Here is an 18,059-nt window from a genome sequence, read left to right on the forward strand (position 1 = left end):
GTACAGTACTATTGACTATAGTTACTATGCTGTGCATTAGATCTCTAGAACTTATATATCTACTAGTTGCAAATTAGAGAAGACTTTATAAAAGAAGTGAAAATTGTGTCCAGTCTTAGAAAATGGGTAGCATTTCGAGAAGTAAGAAATTCTGAAAGGTATATTTTAGGCAAAAATCCAGAGCTTTAAAAGCTAGCATTTTGGGGGCAGTAAGGAAACTAGTATCACCAGAATAAAGGTTCATGTAGAGTACTAGTATGATACTGGATAGGTAGCTTGAGGCCAATTTATTGAGGTCTTAAGTGACAAGCATAGAAATTTAGATGTGATGAGTAATAGTTCATAATCCAGTATAGATTCCTAAGGAGACGAGTAACAATGGAAACAGTATTTTATAAAGGGCAATTGTACAACAACAACAACAAAAAAATAGGGCTAAAAAGGAAAAAAGAGGGAGAGATTGGAGTTATGTAGACCAAACAGGAGAGTCCTGCCACAGTCCAGTCATGATATGGAAGGGGCCTGAAATGAATAGAAGACATACCTACCTGAACAAAGTTCATGGACATGGGGATGGTGAAATCAATTTGTGGATGATAGGTCAAAAAGCACTGGTTAACTAACATATAATTAGAGTCACCATAATTTGGAAGAAGAGGTTGTCCTCTTTTGTTAATGTGAGAAAGGAAAAGGACAGAGATAAAAATTTTTCATTTCCTATTATCTGTATCTTTGATAGTGATTATGGGAATGGAGTTAAACATTTTCAAAGAAGAATTAATAGCATGTAGGGTCTGACTGGTTATTGGGAAAGTAAAGTAATTAGTCACTTTAAAGTTTCATAACTTTATATTTTTGTTTCTAAACCACCTAAACTTTATCTGAATTTAATAAATGGTATTTTGCTAGAGATACAGACATTACGGAAATATAAACCTGAAGGAAAAAAATGTTAAAGTTAAATTTTGACCTTAAGAATGCCCCAGAGAATGCCAAAATCCAGAATTCAAAAGATGTTGTTAAGGGGCCAGCCCAGTGGCATAGTGGTTAAGTTCACACGCTCCATTTCAGTGGCCCAGGGTTCACAGGTTTGGATTCCAGGCACAGACCTACACACAGCTCGTCAAGCCATACTGTGGTGGGGTCCCACATGCAAAATAGAGGAAGACTGGCACAGATGTTAGCTCAGGACCAATCTTCCTCACTAAAAAAAAAAAAAAATGTTATTAACTATCATATATTTTAACCTTTGCTTTCAAATAGTTGGATTTATTTTTAGATAGTTGAATTTTAATGTGTCAAAAATATAGGAAAGGGAGAACACGTGAGATGATAAGATTCTGAAGAATAATTCTGAAAACACATTAAGCAGGAAAAATATAAAAATTTTAATGAGGAAAAAATCCTGAAGTAGAAATTTAAGAAATACCAACGGGGGCTGGCCCGGTGGCGCAAGCGGTTAAGTGCACGTGCTCTGCTGGGGCGGCCCAGGGTTCGCCGGTTCGGATCCCGGGCGCGCACCAATGCACGGCTTGTGAAGCCATGCTGTGGCAGCGTCCTATATAAAGTGGAGGAAGATGGGCATGGATGTTAGCCCAGGGCCAGCCTTCCTCAGCAAAAAGAGGAGGATTGGCAGATGTTAGCTCAGGGCAGATCTTCCTCACCAAAAAAAAACACAAAAAACCACCAAGAAGAGAGGCAGGACAACTAATTGACTGTTAATTGTATTATCTATGATAATATATTTATTTTGTGATGTATTTGATGGCCTTAAATATAGCTCCCTGATAGCACATTAAGTTTCAAAAGTTTATTTGTATTTTTTCATTTATGTTCTTAGGTAAAACATCATTTGAGACACTTAGATATTTTCTTACAATATTCTGACATTTGAGTAATATAGGTATGCCCCCAATATAATCTGTACCTTCCTTCACGTTTACTCAACAAATACTTAATGAGTGCTCACCCTGTGTACTATGTTACCCATCCTTTCTCCCTGCTCTTCACCCTCCAACTTTATGGACACCTGAACACTGTTAATACTTAAGGTGGTAAGGACTTTGATTAATGGGTGTGGACCTGTATATGTTATCAATATATTTTTAGGAACTGAAAAAGATTTACTGACCTAGACCTAACTTTAACATTTTTCTCCTGACTTGATGACGTCATCTTTGCAAGGCTTTATTGTGAGTTAAGCCTCCATAGTCCTGTCTCAAGAAGTAAACACCTTTTGTATCTCACTACACCAAGAATTCTGCTAGGTACTTATTAGGTCCTCACTAAATTTTTTAATGATTGATAAGTACCATTTCACTGGATTCTGATTGATCTCTCTCTTTTTTTTTTTTTTTTTTGTGAGGAAGACCAGCCCTGAGCTAACATCCAATGCCAATCCTCCTCTTTTTTGCTGAGGAAGAGTGGCCCTGGGCTAACATTCGTGCCCATCTTCCTCTACTTTATATGGGATGCTGCCACAGCATGGCATAGCAAACGGTGCCTCGGTGCGCGCCCAGGATCCGAACCGGCAAACCCCGGGCCGCCGCACAGCAAAGCGTGCTCACTTAACCGCTTGCGCCACCGGGCCGGCCCCTGATTGATTTCTTTTTAAGTGTTTAGTGGACTGCCTAAAATAACTGCCTGCTTCTCTGCTTTGCTTGGTGACCTTGTGTTTGGTTACTAATGAATTAGTTTGCCTAAACCTTCGGAGACGATGGGAGAAAAATCTTTAAAATTTCTTTTAATCGTTTATCCATTCTGGATCTAGTTTAGTGTATTTCTGTCAGATCAGGAAATTTCGTTTCAAAGGGAGGCAAAATATAGTGTGATATTAGGGAAGGAATTTAAACTCATTCTGTCTTTTTATGATTGCATTAAAACTTTCCTGTCTTATTTTTTAGGAAATATTCTGCCGTACTTAGGGATGGCTCTTTCCATTATGTCCACAATACTCCGTTTGGCAACTATTCTTTCATCTCTTTGGATGCCAGTCAAAATCCAGGGCCTAAGAGACCCTATAATTTCTTTGGAATTTTAGATGAGGTACAGTAAAAATCTCACTTCCCTTTGTAGCTAACCTATATTATTTTTTCTTGGATACATGTGGCTCACTTAAAGTTATCCTAGGTAAACAACTTCTTATCTAGAAATGCTTGAGAAAAATTTTACTGTGGTTACAGTTATAGCTAGAAGAAATTACTGGCTACTTCAGCACTATTATTGTTGTTCCTGTTCTTGTCTCAAAATCTGGGAAAGAAGTAACTCACACTTAATATTTATTCAGTAAACATTAATTAAATATGTACTAAGTGCAGCATGCACTTTTCAAGAGTGCAGGGCATACAGCTTTGTATTCTATATGGTATATTCCTAAATCTCCATAGTTGCCATTTGTAACTAATGGTCTCTCTCTCTCTCTCTATATATATATATATATTTTTTTTTCGGTAAGAGAAGGGCAACCATTGAAGTAAATAGGTTTCTTTTTTCAAGTATTTTTTGTAAGCTGGTGAAAACTGTTGCCAGATGAAAACTGTCTGGAAAGTCCCATCTGAGAACCTCTCATTATTTCTTGGTACAACAAATGTCAACTCATTAATGAGCACATGTCCATATGCAAGATATATGTGCCCATATGTAAGTATACAAAGGCAATAAGTTCACGTCCCTGGTCTCTTAGGATATTTAATCTAGTGGTAGGGCATAAGACCAGTATAGAAATAATTATAATAAAAGGCAGGATTTGCTAAGTGCTGAAAGAGATTCAAAGTGATATGAGGGTTCAGAGGAGCTTGAAATCAAGTGAACAGAATATTGTCAAATGCATTGTGTTATATTGGGTATTTTATTTAATGGAGGTATATTTTGTTTCCTATCTACCAAGTGTCTTTAGACAGAGTTGATTAACTTATTATTTTAAAGCCTACTACTTAGAATAGTCTTTTTTAAGGTATGATTCAAAGATCATCTGCATGAAAGTCAGCTGGAGTCTTGTAAAATGCAGATTCCCAGGCTTCACCTAAGCCTTACCAAATTAGAAACCCTGAGGATAGGCTCCAGGAATTCATTGCTATAAATACGTTACAGATAATATTAATGTATATTTATACATGTACAACTTATTTTTGAAATCAACTTTATGAGGGATGATTTACATACAATAAAATGCACTCATTTTAATATTTCAAGAGTTTCGACAAATGTATATGCTGGTGTAACTGTCACCACCATCAAGACAGAACATTTCCATCACCCCAGAAGGTTCTCTTGTGCAGTCAGTCTTCATCTCCAGTCCTGGGAAACCACTGATTGGTTTTCTGTCAGTATAGATTAGTTTTGTTTGTTCTAGAATTTTATATAAATGAAATGACACAGTATGCACTCTTGTATCTGGCTTCTTTTGCTCAGTATAATGTTTCTGAGATTCATCCATATTATCGTCTGTATCAGTAGTTCTTTTCTTTTTATTGCTGAGTAGTATTCTATTGTACGGATATACTGCAATTTTTTGATGGTTTCCAGTTTTCGGCTATTATGAGTAGAGCTGTTATGAACATTCAGGTACAAGCCTTTCTGTGGACATATGTACATCTTGTTTTAGAAGTTTAGTTTCAATATCCTCTTTATTAATTGCAATGTAGTATACAGGGCTGAAAAGATTAGTGGTTCTTCTTTATTTCTATAAAGAAATTTATAAAGAAAGAAAGAAATTTATATAATTTAAAGATTACTTTTTATTTCTCAGTTTCCTTATCTATCAAATGGGGATAATATCTGCCCTACTTAGCACGGTTATTTTAGGATCAAATGGATTATAATGCATGTGAAACAGTTTGAAACTTATAGAGGTCCATACAGGTCATTAATTAATAGGGTTTAAGCCCTAGACATAATATACTTATTTTTATAAAACTTCAGGGGAGTTGCTTAATCTGTTGACATTAGATTTCAGCCTGAGCTCTAATTAAAGATCCTTCTATTTTTCTCCCATTTCAGAAACGGATGGAAGAGCTTTTATTACTGGCCAAGGAAAGTAGTCAGAGCAACCACAGTATTTGGTTTGGACACTTTACGACATCCACTATCCTTTCTCCATCACCAGGAATTCGGTCAATAATGAGGTGAGGCAGGCTACCAAAATCAAAGTTAATTGTGTTTAATTCTTTTATGTTGCTCTACCTGAAGAGATAGTTTTATTAGTTTGGCATCACAAGTTATCTGTGTTCATTTATTCCATTTATTTTTCATTGGTTAGTTCAGCTACAGCTTATTTGTGTGGGCACCTCCATACACTCGGTGGACTGATGCCTGTTTTGCATACTCGGCACTTCCAGGGCACTTTGGAACTTGAGGTGGGAGACTGGAAGGATAACAGAAGGTAAGGAACTACACTACAGAATAAAACATATACATGTAAGTTTTGCTAAAGCAATGATAGTTTTCTTATTGCTATCATGGGTGATCCAGTTCAGAAAAAACATGTGATGTCTCTGGTTTTAAAGTAATATATGTATCTGGCAGTCTTTGTCCTTGTGCAAAAACCTTGTTGCAACAGTTATGTTTGCCATCACTATGTTAACATTGGATTTTCAAGATGCATTCATGAGGAAATAATTCTCAAACTTCAGTGTGCACAAGAATAATGGAGGAGCTTATTAAAAATAAAAGTTTCCAGGCCCTACCTCTAGAGATTTTGATTGTTTGTCTGGGTTAGGACCAAAGAAACTGCATTTTGTAAAAAGCCCACCAGGTGCTCTATGGACCACACTTTGAAAAATACTAGAGTTGAAATATGTCATTTTTTCCACTGAATTTTATATCTGCCTGTCTAGTTATTGCTACAAGATGTTAGTGATTTAAGTTCTTCAAATAGATGATAGTTGGTTTTATTAAGGTTAAAGTCTTTCTAAGAGAAAACATAATTTATTTATCAAAAGCATATAATATAGTTAAATATACATATACTGAGAAGTAAATATATATTTTGAGAGTATTTAAGTGCAATAGTTTAAGTATAGATGAGTATCATCTTATTATGTATATATTTTGAGAATAGCTATTTAAGTGAAATAGTTTAAGTCTAGGTGAGTTATCATCTCATTGTTGAACTATTATCAATTGTTGTTTAATTTATTCAAATCCAGTACTCTGAAGATATCAACAATAAATATTTGTTGAGCTGAATGTTATCTATTTTTAATAACTTTAATTAAACAACAGCTTTACATCTTAGAAGGTACTTACTTATTTCAGTTGTCTTTTCTAGAAACTGTATAAGAACGACACTTGAAGCCTGTAATTAGTTGGCAACTGTAATTACTTTGAGCCAAGACCTGTCTATTCTTGACTGTGAGGCTGTGGGCTGGGCTGGGATTGCCTTTGACCAGATAGCCTTCCTAACCTTTGATCAGCTTCTTGATTTCTTGTAAATGCTACAGTCACAAATTAAGTGATGTTAATTATGAAACTGTTTCCTTTCTTTCTCTTTCCACCTGCTCTCCTGTGTTCTAACCCTGGGATTTTATCTGGAATTTTACTGAAAGGACCTAACCTTTGCCTGACCTTACAAACATTTAAGTTCTATTAGTACAATAGAAGAGTTTTAAAAAATAGTGTATGAGTAATATTAGGCTAAGCTTTGTTGTGGATGCAAATAAATCTAGAAATATCAGTGGCTTCAAGAGATGTGTATTTTTTCATTTATAAATCTGGTATGAATCAGGGCAACTCTATTCCACAAGATGACTCAGGGATTCAGACTTCCTCCATCTTATAATGCCACTATTTCAACACCTCAGTTCCAGGGCAGGGAAGAGAGCGCAAACTCACACTCACTCTTTTTTTTTTTTTGAGGATGATTGGCCCTGCACTAACATCTGTTGCCAATCTTCCTCTTTTTCTTTTTTTCTCCACAAAGCCACAGTACATAGTTGTATATATCATAGTTGTAGAGTTGTAGCTCTTCTATGTGGGATGCCGCCTCAGCATGGCTTGATGAGTGGTGAGTAGTTCCTCGCGCAGGATTCGAACCAGCGAACCCCAGGCCGCTGAAGCAGAACGTGTGAACTTAACAGCTGCGCTGCTGGGCCGGCCCCTCACACTCACTCTTAAGTACTGTGGACCAGAAGTGTGATACTTGTCACTTCTGTTCACAACCCATTGGCCAGAACTAGTCACATGGTCCCAGCCTAATAACAGGGAGACTGGGAAATGCAGGGGAGCACGTGGAGTGTTTGGTGAGCACTATTGTTTCTGCCATAGTTAATCATTTCTCCTCTCAGTTCTAAAAGTTAGAAAATACAAAACTTTGGTTACTCTTTAATGAACGGTTATACTTTTCATCGTGCATTTAGAAAATCAAAACAACTTTTGTTAATTTCTTTGAAATTATAGAAATAAAGTTTTAAAAGAAAAATGAAAGATTTCTAATCGTGTTCATTTTAATATTATGTAGCATTGTTGATGGGATGAAGAATGTCAGGTATTAGGCTTATGATGAATGTCAGGTTTAAAATAATCTTTTTTTTTTTTTTTTTTTAAAGATTTTATTTATTCATTTTTTACCCCCCAAAGCCGCAGTAGATAGTTGTATGTCATAGGTTCACATCCTTCTAGTTGCTGTACGTGGGACTCGGCCTCGCGTTGGACGGAGAAGTGGTGCCTCGGGGCGCGCCCGGGATCCGAACCCGGGCCGCCAGCATCAGAGCGCGCGCACTTAACCGCTAAGCCACAGAGCCGGCCCTAAAATAATCTTAAAATATAGAAATCAAATTCAAAAAGGATTTATTTAAAAATTTAAGAGTGCATGCTATGTACCAGCCATTGTTCTAGGGCACAGTTAAATTCATTGCTTCGATCAGATCCCAGTTGTTGACAGATGTGAAGTATGCAGTAATAGGGGCAAGGGAAGAAAGATAGAGAAACAATATTATTTACTCTGCATTCAAACTCATGATCTCAGAAAGTAGAGTTTTATACTTTTACATTTGTTCTGATATAACCTTCATGCCCTCTTATAATATGAGGTGACTAAATTACCTTATTGTCCTCTGGTCTCTAGGTACCGGATCTTTGCTTTTGATCATGACCTCTTTAGCTTTGCAGATTTGATCTTTGGCGAGTGGCCTGTGGTTCTTATCACCAATCCTAAGTCACTCCTCTATAGTTGTGCTAACCATGAACCACTAGAAAGACTCCTCCACTCAACACACATCAGGTATGTAGTCATTTTTCAGAATTTACCTTCAGTGTGATATTGATGGAGAATCAGTCATTGTGACTGCATTCCCATGTGAAAGCTATGAGATGCCCCACTTTAGTGTTCTCAACAATCTAAATGTTATATAAAGATAAATTGCTTACTGTTTCATTCCCATTCAGTTAAAAAATATGTAATTTTTTTTTATCTTTTTTTTTTTAACTTTGTTTATTGCAGTAACATTGGTTTATTATGTAATTTTTTTAAGCTGCTGAAATTTTAAAAACCACCCAGAAGTGCATACTCCTACCATTATTATTTTTGTGTATTTTATTCCAGCCTTTTTATTTGCATGTTTTTACATTGCTATAATCAAAATGTAAATAGTTTGGGCCGGCCCCGTGGCTTAGTGGTTGGGCGCGTGCGCTTTGCTGCTGGCGGCCCGGGTTTGGATCCCAGGTGCGCACCGACGCACCGCTTGTCCGGCCATGCTGAGGCCGCGTCCCACATGCAGCAACTAGAAGGATGTGCAGCTATGACATACAACTATCTACTGGGGCTTTGGGGGATAAATAAATAAATAAATAAAATTAAAATGTACATAGTTCTTTTGTATCCTACTTTTAAAAATTCCTATTATACATCAGAAATATTTTTTTTTCCTTTTGCTACATGGCCTTCCAAAAAAGCAAAAGCTATATAAACCTTATGGAATTGAAAATTCAGTTGGCATGTGAATTTAACAATGTGAATTAAAGAGACTTACAACCTTTTTCAAACATAAGGGCACTCTTTTTAATATATATACTCTTTTAAATTTTATTTTGAAAAGTAATAGAACGTAACTTTCATTTCTGAGTTTTCCTTCTCAGACATTCTCTTTCAGGCATGTTTTTACATAGCTATAATCATAGGGCATGGTCTTCTAATTCCTACTTTTTTTCTCTCAACAGAGAGAATGTACCACAGTTTATCTAATCATTTTCCTACCTTATTGGTGAACTTTTAGATTTTTTCTAATTTGGGGATGAGCATCTGATGCATATAGATTCTTCCTTCATTTGAATAATTTCTTTAGATAGAGTTCTAGAAGTGGGATTCTACATGAAAGAGTTTGAATTCCTTTATGACTGTTGATCAAGATTGCCCAATTACTTTTTCTTTGTAACTAAAATCACTATTCTTTTATTAAAAAATTTGGTAAAATATAGATAATATAAAACTTACCATTTTAAGTATTTTTAGGTGTGCAGTTCAGTGGCATTAAGTGCATTAATATTATTGTGCAAACATCACCACCATCCCTCACCAAAACTTCTTTCATCTTCCAAAACTGAAATCTGTACCCATTCAACAATAACTCCTGATTCCCCACTCCCCCCAGCCCATGGCAACCACGATTCTACTGTCTGTCTCTATGGATTTGACTACTCTAGGTACCTCATATAAGGGGAATCATACAGTATTTGTCCTTTTGTGACTGGCTTCTTTCATTTTCATAATGTCCTCAAGGTTCATCCATGTTGTAGCATGTGTCACAATTTCCTTCCCTTTTTTTTTTTTTTTTGTGAGGAAGATTAGCCCTGAGCTAACATCCGTTGCCAATCCTCCTCCTTTTGCTGAGGAAAATTGGCCCTGGGCTAAAATCCACGCCCATCTTCCTCTACTTTATATGGGACACCACCACAGCATGGCTTGACAAGCGGTGCATCAGTCCGTGCCCGGGATCCAAACCTGCGAACCCCAGGCAGCTGAAGCGGAGCGTGTGAATTTAACCGCTATGCAACCGGGCCAGCCCCAGAATTTCCTTCCTTTTTAAGGCTAATATCCCATTGTATGTATATGCCATATTTTGTTTATCCAATTCATCTGTCAGTAGACACTTTCGCTTCTACCTTTTAGCTACTGTGAATAATGCTGCTATGAATATGGGTGTACAAATATCTGTTCAAATCCCTGCTTTCAATTCTTTTGGGTATATATCTAGAAGTGGAATTTCTGGATCATACAATAATTCTATGTTTAATTTTTTGAGGAACTACCATACTGTTTTCCATAGTGGCTGCACCATTTTACATTCCCACCAGCAGTGCACAAGGTACTCAATTACTTTTTAAAACAGATACTAATTTATAATATCACCAAGCAATATGAGTGCCAGTTTCACAGCACTCTTATCATTATTGGATATTTGTGCTTTAAAAAAGATTTACTAATTAATCTAGAAAAACTGGTACCAGGGTGTTTTAATTTATTTTTTTGATCACTAGTGAACTGGAACATACCTCTCTCAGTCAGGTTTTTTGATAGGTGCTGGATATCAGATTTAGACATTATATTCTCTGAAAGGGCCTGGTAGCTTTAGCTCTGTTTGTGACGTTGGGAACCAAATGAATAGATGGTAGGCTTGACGTTAGATTAACAAAGTGAGATGTCTAACCTATGTTCTTTTCCTGTGAGAAAAACCAGGACTTCAGGAGTTTCTTCAGAAAGAACTTTGGATCTACTCCAGCTCGATTTGACAAAAGAAAATGATTTTCCTTTCTAAGAAATAAAAGAATAGTTTCTAATTTGTCACCAATTCACATTTGCTGAATTATACAATTCCAAAAGCCACCATTCAGAAAGAAACCAGATCATATGAAAAGTGGTCATATGAACAGTTGTACAATGTGATGGTTCTGCCTATACTTATAACTTTTTAGGTTACAGTAGGGTTATTCTCCTTTATAAAAACAATGACAAATACCTAAAACCATGCATTTATGTATGCTCTCATTTTAGAGTCTTAGCCTTTTCCTTATCCTCCATTACTTCTGTCACAGTTAAGATTGATGGAGTTCATTTAGGGCAAGCTATTCATTTGTCTGGTCCTATTTTCATACTGAAGTGGAACCCAAGAAACTATAGTAATAGGACACATAACATAGAAGTAATCGTCCAGGTAAGTTAGTAATTTTCAACTTGCTATATAAATGATTAGGCTGTAACCACATTGAACTCTGATTTGGGTTCTTTTTTTTTTTTTTTCAATCAATTGATAAAAATGAAACTAAGTTAATAAAAAATTTGAATACACTGGATTTAGTATATTCTGAAAATGGGCATTCAGGAGTAATTCTACTATTAGACTAAAAATTGGGCAGAGGAGAAGAGTGTGCAACTACTGGCCACAGTCCCCCTTTTTTAATCCCAGGGAATCAGTCTTTTGTTTTCTTCCAACTTTGGCCAGAGTCTTTTAATAATGGGAACAAATTCCCCAATATACCCAAAGATAACAGAATAAGTCAGAAAACATGTATTTGTGTATCCATGCTTTTGATTGCTGTCTCCAAGTAGAGGAAAATTGCGTCACTATTTTGAAAGCTCTAGGATAGAGAATTTTCAAGGCATCAAAGGATTTTTTGTTTGGGGAGTATGCATTGATAGCTCATCAGTAACAGTCTGCCTGTCCTTATTCTGATTCAGCTTGGGGGCATTTAATTCACTAGCACCTGCCAGAGTAGAAATTGATCGTCATTACCAAAATAGAGCAGTTTCTTAACATTATGAAACTCTTTAGGAGATAGATTGTGCTCAAAAATAAGTTTCTGGAAAAAAAAAAAATCTGTCAATTTCTACAACTTGCTGATTTGATGAGTTTTTAACTATTTAATCTTCTAATGTTAAGTGTTGGTTTGAAGATTACCAAGTAATCCCTCAGAAAACACATGTAATTATTTTCATTATCTTTTTTTGTGTGTGTGTCACACACTATAGGAATGGGAACTCCCAAATCCTTGGATTGCTTCAGATCTCCAGCTTCTGGAGTTTTATGAGGAAGAAAGCTCACATTCCTTGAAACATCTCTGGCTGCTTAGTTGAATCCCTAGTAAAAATATGAAATCACATGTACTTTTTTTTTTTTTTTTGTGAGGAAGATTGGCCCTGAGCTAACATCTGCCAATCCTCCTCTTTTTGCTGAGGAAGACTGGCCCTGGGCTAACATCCATGCCCATCTTCCTCCACGTTATATGGGACACTGCCACAGCATGGCTTGACAAGCAGTGCATTGGTGCGCGCCTGGGATCTGAACCGGCGAACCCCGGGCCGCCACAGCAGAGCACGCGCACTTAACCACTTGCGCCACCGGGCCAGCCCCCACATGTACTTTTTATGTTTTAACATTTCTTACAACATTATTGAGGTATAATTTTCATCCAGAAAACTCAACATATTTAAAGAGCACAATTTGATGAGTTTTGACATACATATACATCCTTGAAACCATTACTACAATCAATATGATATATCACCCTCAAAAGTTTTCTTGTGCCCTTTTGCAAGTGCCTTCCTTCCACTCTCATTTCCAGGCAACCACTCATCTGTTTTCTGTCTATATGTATAACTTTAAAAAATTAGTCTACTAAATATTGAATAGGGAACCTGGTCCCCTCATTCATCAGTGGGAAAGTTCTGTCCTTTTAAATACAGACACTACAGATAAGTCTGATTTGAAACTCAAAAACTGTGAGAGCAGACATCAATTTATTATCTTATCCTTTATCTACTCACTATATTTATTGAATATCTTTAGGTTCCTGGCAGCCTAGTAGCAACTAGACCTTTAGATCAATTCTCAGTGTGGTTCCTGAACTAGTAGCATCAAGATAACCTGGGACCTTGTTAGAAATGCACATTCTCGGGTCCCATCTCAAACCTGTGAATCAGAAACTCTGGAGATAATGGGACCCAGCATTCTGTTTTAACAGCCCCTTCAGGTGATTCCAATGTGCACAAAGTTTAAGAACCAGTACTTTAGGTTATTTTGCCTACTTTGCCAATTTAAAGCCTCTAGAAATTTCTGTATCTCAAAATTAAAGAAAATCTCTGCTTTAAAACAAGAATTTATCATTTAAAGTAAGAACATTTTGAGCAATAAAAGTTTGATAAACACCAGTGCAAGTTCTTTTTGCTATTTAAAAACTTTTTTATGATGGGAAATTTTAAAAATATATGAAAGAGATGATAATATAATGAATTCCCATGTATTCATCAGCCGCCTTCAACAATTATCAACTCATAACTAATCTTGGTTCATCTATACCCCATCCACTTCTCTCCTCCCTGCACCAAGATGTCGTTTCATCTGTAAATATGTATGAATCACTAAACGATAAGGACTTTTTAAAAATGTAACCATAATACCATATCACACCTGAAAAATTAACAGTAATTCCTTACTATCAAACTATCCAGCTAGTATTCAGTTTTCCCAATTTGTCATAGCTATATATATTGCATTTGGTTGGTTCAAATCAGAATCCAAACAAGACTCAAATATTGCATTTAGCTGATTTGTCTCTTCAGTCTCTTTCTCTGTAAGTTCCCTCTTCCCTCCCTTTTCTTTTTCCTTGCAATTTATTTGCTTTGGAAACTGGATCTTTTATCCTGTAGAGTTTCCTGTATTCTGGACTTTTGCTGTTTATATCCATGTGGTGTCATTTAGCATGTTTCTCCACTTCCTCTAGTTTCTATAACTGGTAGTTAGATTTAGAGGTTTGATCAGATTTGAGTCTGTTTGTTTTTTGGCAAGAATAGGTCATTTGGTGTTTTATGCTTTTATCAGAAGCCTATAAATTTGTTTGTCTCTCTTTCACTAATGTTAAGATGATCAGTGTATTCAGGTACTGTTAACCTTATCCAATGGTATGCTGGTAAATATTTAACAACCAGCTTGGGGCAAGTTTGAAGAGGAGGACCCTGATTTGTAGCATTTCCCTGATTTATACCAATTTCCATGGTATAAATATGCCTACCATAGCTGGTTTTAAGCTACCAACCCAACACCAACAAAATTTCTGAAAATTTAACAACTGGCCCTTGTGAGCTAGTCAAGTCAGCTCCAGCACACTGCTGGCTTATCTCTCCATTTATTATGAAGTACCCAATCAGCTTTTCACCAAAAGATTTCTAGCAGCTGTTGATAATCTTCGCCTAGATCCATTATTTCATTAGAGTTATAAAATGGTGATATTCAACTTACCACTCCTTATTATAGGAATATTAATTAGAATAATCCTATAAAGGAAAAATTTCCCTCACCTATTTGGTACCCAGATATAGAGTTCATACAGGAAAGGCAGGATAAATTCTTAATTCTTCCCCCATCCCCCCTTTACTAAATTAGTTTTCAGAACAATGAGTTGCTTCTCTAGCGTCTGTCAAAGGTACCTAAATGAGTGTTTTACTTTTAGTATCATTATGAATTCAAAGTTTAAAAAAAATATATTTGGTATGTTTCAATCCATTGCATTTTTTCTTTTTGATGCTCAAATTATTTCCTCTTTGGCTAGTGGGAGCCTCTCCAAGTTAGCCACTAACTCCTTTGATACAATCCCTGTAATCTTTGATAGTTTCCTTGCTTTCTGGTATGACAAAGTAGTCCAGGCTCTTCTTGTGCATTTCTTACTCAAGAACTGGAATCAGCCTTTTCTCTAAAGAGCACTAGTTCCTTGTAGTGAGAAATGGTATTTTGAGTGGCTGGCCCCGTGGCTGGCATAGTGGTTAAGTTCACTTTCCGCTTCAGCAGCCTGGGGTTCACGGGTTTGGATCCTGGGCACAGACCTACACCACTCATCAGCCACACTGTGGTGGTGACCCACATATAAAGTAGAGGAAGATTGGCACAGATGTTAGCTCAGGGCTAATCTTCCTCAAGAAAAAAACCAAGGAGGATTGGCAACAGATGTTAGCTCAGGGCTAATCTTCCTCAGCAAAAAAAAAAAAAAAAAAGGTATTTTGAGACAATCTGGGCACTATCCCAGCTAGCTCATTGCTATTGGGTTTGTTATTTCTAGGCCTTTTCAGTGAACAAAGGGAAATATAGATTTTTTTTTAAGAGAAAATACATTGTGAGTACATGCTGATATTTCCAATTCAAATCTGGAATTACAAGGTTTAAAAGAAGTTCTATTTTAAGTACTTATAGGAAGAATCAAAAGTAAATGAAAAAAATTAGCTATTCAGAGATAACTGACAAAAGTTGTTGGAAACTTGATCTTGGGACATTATACATATTGAAACACATATGAGAGTTATTTCTCTGCTGTGCTTATAACTAGGATTCTGCTGGAAGAAGTAAGAGTGTTCAGCACATATTTTCTCTTCAAGAGGGTATTCATCTCAAATTTGATCCCCTGGCATCATTTATTCTCCTTACTGACCACTGCACCGTGGTGAGTAAATTCAACTTAACGTTATTTGTGTTTTTTACTGGATTTGGTAGGTCCAAAGTCATACATAATATAATCATGTGATGAGAAAGCTGAACCTTAAAATTAAAAGTTTAGTTATTTGTCTAGAAGAGTAAAATGCTTTTAAGTTGATTTGAATTAAAAGAAGCAGAGAAAATGGATAAGTAATACCTGCTTTGGGACCTGGTTCTAAAGCCATAATACCAGGATAACTAAGGGAATTATAGAGACTGTGCTAAGTAGGATTAAGGATCTTTGCAAGATAATATTTCTTCCTACAAAAATAACACATGCTTAATGGAGAAAACTTGGAAAATTTAGAAATAGATGAGTAAACTCAGCCCCACATCATTCTTTTATCACACTACCCATTATAACCTTTGTATTTGTCTTTATGATACTCTCTATTTATTTTTCTCTCATATACATTGGTGTATGAGTTTTTAATATAAAATGGTAGTAACATACTTTTCATTCTCTTATGCTGTCTGATTTTTTTCCACTGAGGAATTTGTTTTGACTATTTTCTCACATAAATTTATATCATTTTATCTCATGATGTTTACTGGTTGCATTACATTGTCATAGATATACCTTAATTTATTTAACCACTTCCCTATTGTTAGATATTTCTTTCTAATTTTTCCCTCTACCAAATAAATACTGCTTGCCACAAAATTTTTGCATATATTAGTTTTTTGGGATAAATTCCTAGAAGTGAATTGTTGGAACAAGGAGTTGACACACTATTCTATATATTTATTTATTATCTAATTACACAAATTATTTATTATTTATTATATTAATTGTTTTTTGTCTGTCCTCCCTCATTAAAATATAAGCTTCATGAGGGCAGGGATCTTTGTCTGTTTGGTATGCCTAACAGAAAGTAGGCCATCAGTAAATATTTCTTGAATGAATAAATGGGTATTTTTTTTCAGTTTTTAATATACACTGTCAAATTGTCTTCCAGAGAAGCTATGGCAATTTATATTCTATTTCCCTTAGATCTCACCTATCCTGGGTATTAACATAAAATACACAAAAGATATGCACTATAATGTTGAGAAGAAAATTGAAACCTCCTTTAATTTCCTCCCAGAGAAAGCTTTAGTGTATAGCCTCACAGACTTAAAATGTGAATTATTATTTTAACTTTTATTACTTGTACGATTGAGCTTTTTAAAAATATGACTAATGGACATTTGTATCTTATTTTTACAAATTGCTTTTGTGTCACTTATTTTTCTTTGTGGGATTTTTAATACTCACTCAGAGCAGGCTTTGGAAACTTTGATGTTCTTTGAATTACCTGGGAATATTAGTAAAAGGCAGATTCTGATTCAGTAGGGCTGAGATGGGGCCTGAGATTCTGCATTCCTGACAGGCTCAAGGTGATTCCAATGATGATCTGGGGACCATACTTTGAGAAACAAGGACCTAGATGACATATCTCTTTACTGTGAGTTAATCTCCAAGTGAATGACTTCTTGATGGAGAAAGTAAAAGCAAGTGCTGTCTCTATTCACTCAACCTGCGGTGTACTCGTTTTTTTTTTTTTTTTTTCCACTCTTATACAACTTTTTTTTTGTGTGTGTGTGAGGAAGATCAGCCCTGAGCTAACATCCGTGCTAATCCTCTTCTTTTTTTGCTGGGGAAGACTGGCTCTGAGCTAACATCTATTGCCAATCCTCCTCCTTTTTTTCCCCAAAGCCCCAGTAGGTAGTTGTATGTCATAGTTGCACATCCTTCTAGTTGCTGTATGTGGGATGCGGCCTCAGCATGGCTGGGATCCGAACCCGGGCCACCAGTAGCGGAGCGCGCTCACTTAACTGCCAAGCCACGGGGGCGGCCCACTCTTATACAACTTTAAATAAAACAAAACAAATTATACATCTTCTAGCACAATGAAAGTGGACTATTTTAATTTGATCACTTCATAACTGTGTAAAATTACTTAGTTTCACCATTGGATCAAGTAACCAAATTCTGAAAGAGTAATGCTGAGGCAACTTATAATTTTCTTTTTTGGTGGATCAGATGTTTGATTCTCTTTGACCATATATTTTTTTTATATAGTCATTTCTGCTAATGATGTCATTTCCTTTCTTGTTGGGCCATTTTAAAAACCTTAACTGAAGCTCTACCCATGTATCTATTTCACATTAACATCGATTTCTCTGCAGGCTCGGGTCCTTTTTGTAATGATTGTGCTGATCCAGCTCACCATTCTCATTACTTTTAGGCATCGAGGATATCCAGAGCATAAAGGTTAGTACTGGTTCCTTTATTCTTAGAAGACAATATTTTAAAGTATCACATGATGTGCTCACTATTACCAAGTGATAAATGTCAATATAAATTGTCTTTGTCTGAGCTCTGTGAGGTGCATCCTTTTCCACAATACTCTTATCTTTAAAAAAAAATTCAATTTTTTGCTGCTACATGGCAGTAAAATGAGGCTCAACCAAAATGGGGAGGTGGAAATCACAATATAGCTCTAAATGACCAACATCTCTGCCAGACATTAAAGATCCTCCACAATCTGGTATTATCTAACTAACCATGTCTTCAACCAGTTACCTCTATTTCAGCCTAGATGATTTTTCACTGTTCTCTACACA

The 18,059-nt window shown here is 36.0% G+C and overlaps 1 protein-coding gene across 9 annotated transcripts in view; it reads left to right on the forward strand.

Moving 5' to 3' along the window:
- Nucleotides 1–18,059, forward strand: part of TMEM62 (transmembrane protein 62) — a 68,709-nt gene that overhangs the window by 42,341 nt on the left and 8,309 nt on the right. For 4 of the 9 annotated variants that reach the window (XM_087426126.1, XM_087426119.1, XM_087426090.1 and 1 more), the window contains 7 exons: nt 2,904–3,045; nt 4,999–5,123; nt 5,258–5,380; nt 8,063–8,218; nt 10,985–11,144; nt 15,304–15,417; nt 17,622–17,706. In XM_087426126.1, the coding sequence (XP_087282252.1) occupies nt 2,904–3,045; nt 4,999–5,123; nt 5,258–5,380; nt 8,063–8,218; nt 10,985–11,144; nt 15,304–15,417; nt 17,622–17,706 (905 nt within the window). The remainder of the gene's footprint in view (nt 1–2,903; nt 3,046–4,998; nt 5,124–5,257; nt 5,381–8,062; nt 8,219–10,984; nt 11,145–15,303; nt 15,418–17,621; nt 17,707–18,059) is intronic. The other 5 variants (XM_087426136.1, XM_087426094.1, XM_087426098.1 and 2 more) reach the window with 5 other exon arrangements.

This window comes from Ceratotherium simum, chromosome 3 (genome assembly GCF_057802395.1).
Source record: "Ceratotherium simum simum isolate JZ-2026a chromosome 3, ASM5780239v1, whole genome shotgun sequence".
Taxonomy (NCBI): Eukaryota; Metazoa; Chordata; class Mammalia; order Perissodactyla; family Rhinocerotidae; genus Ceratotherium; species Ceratotherium simum.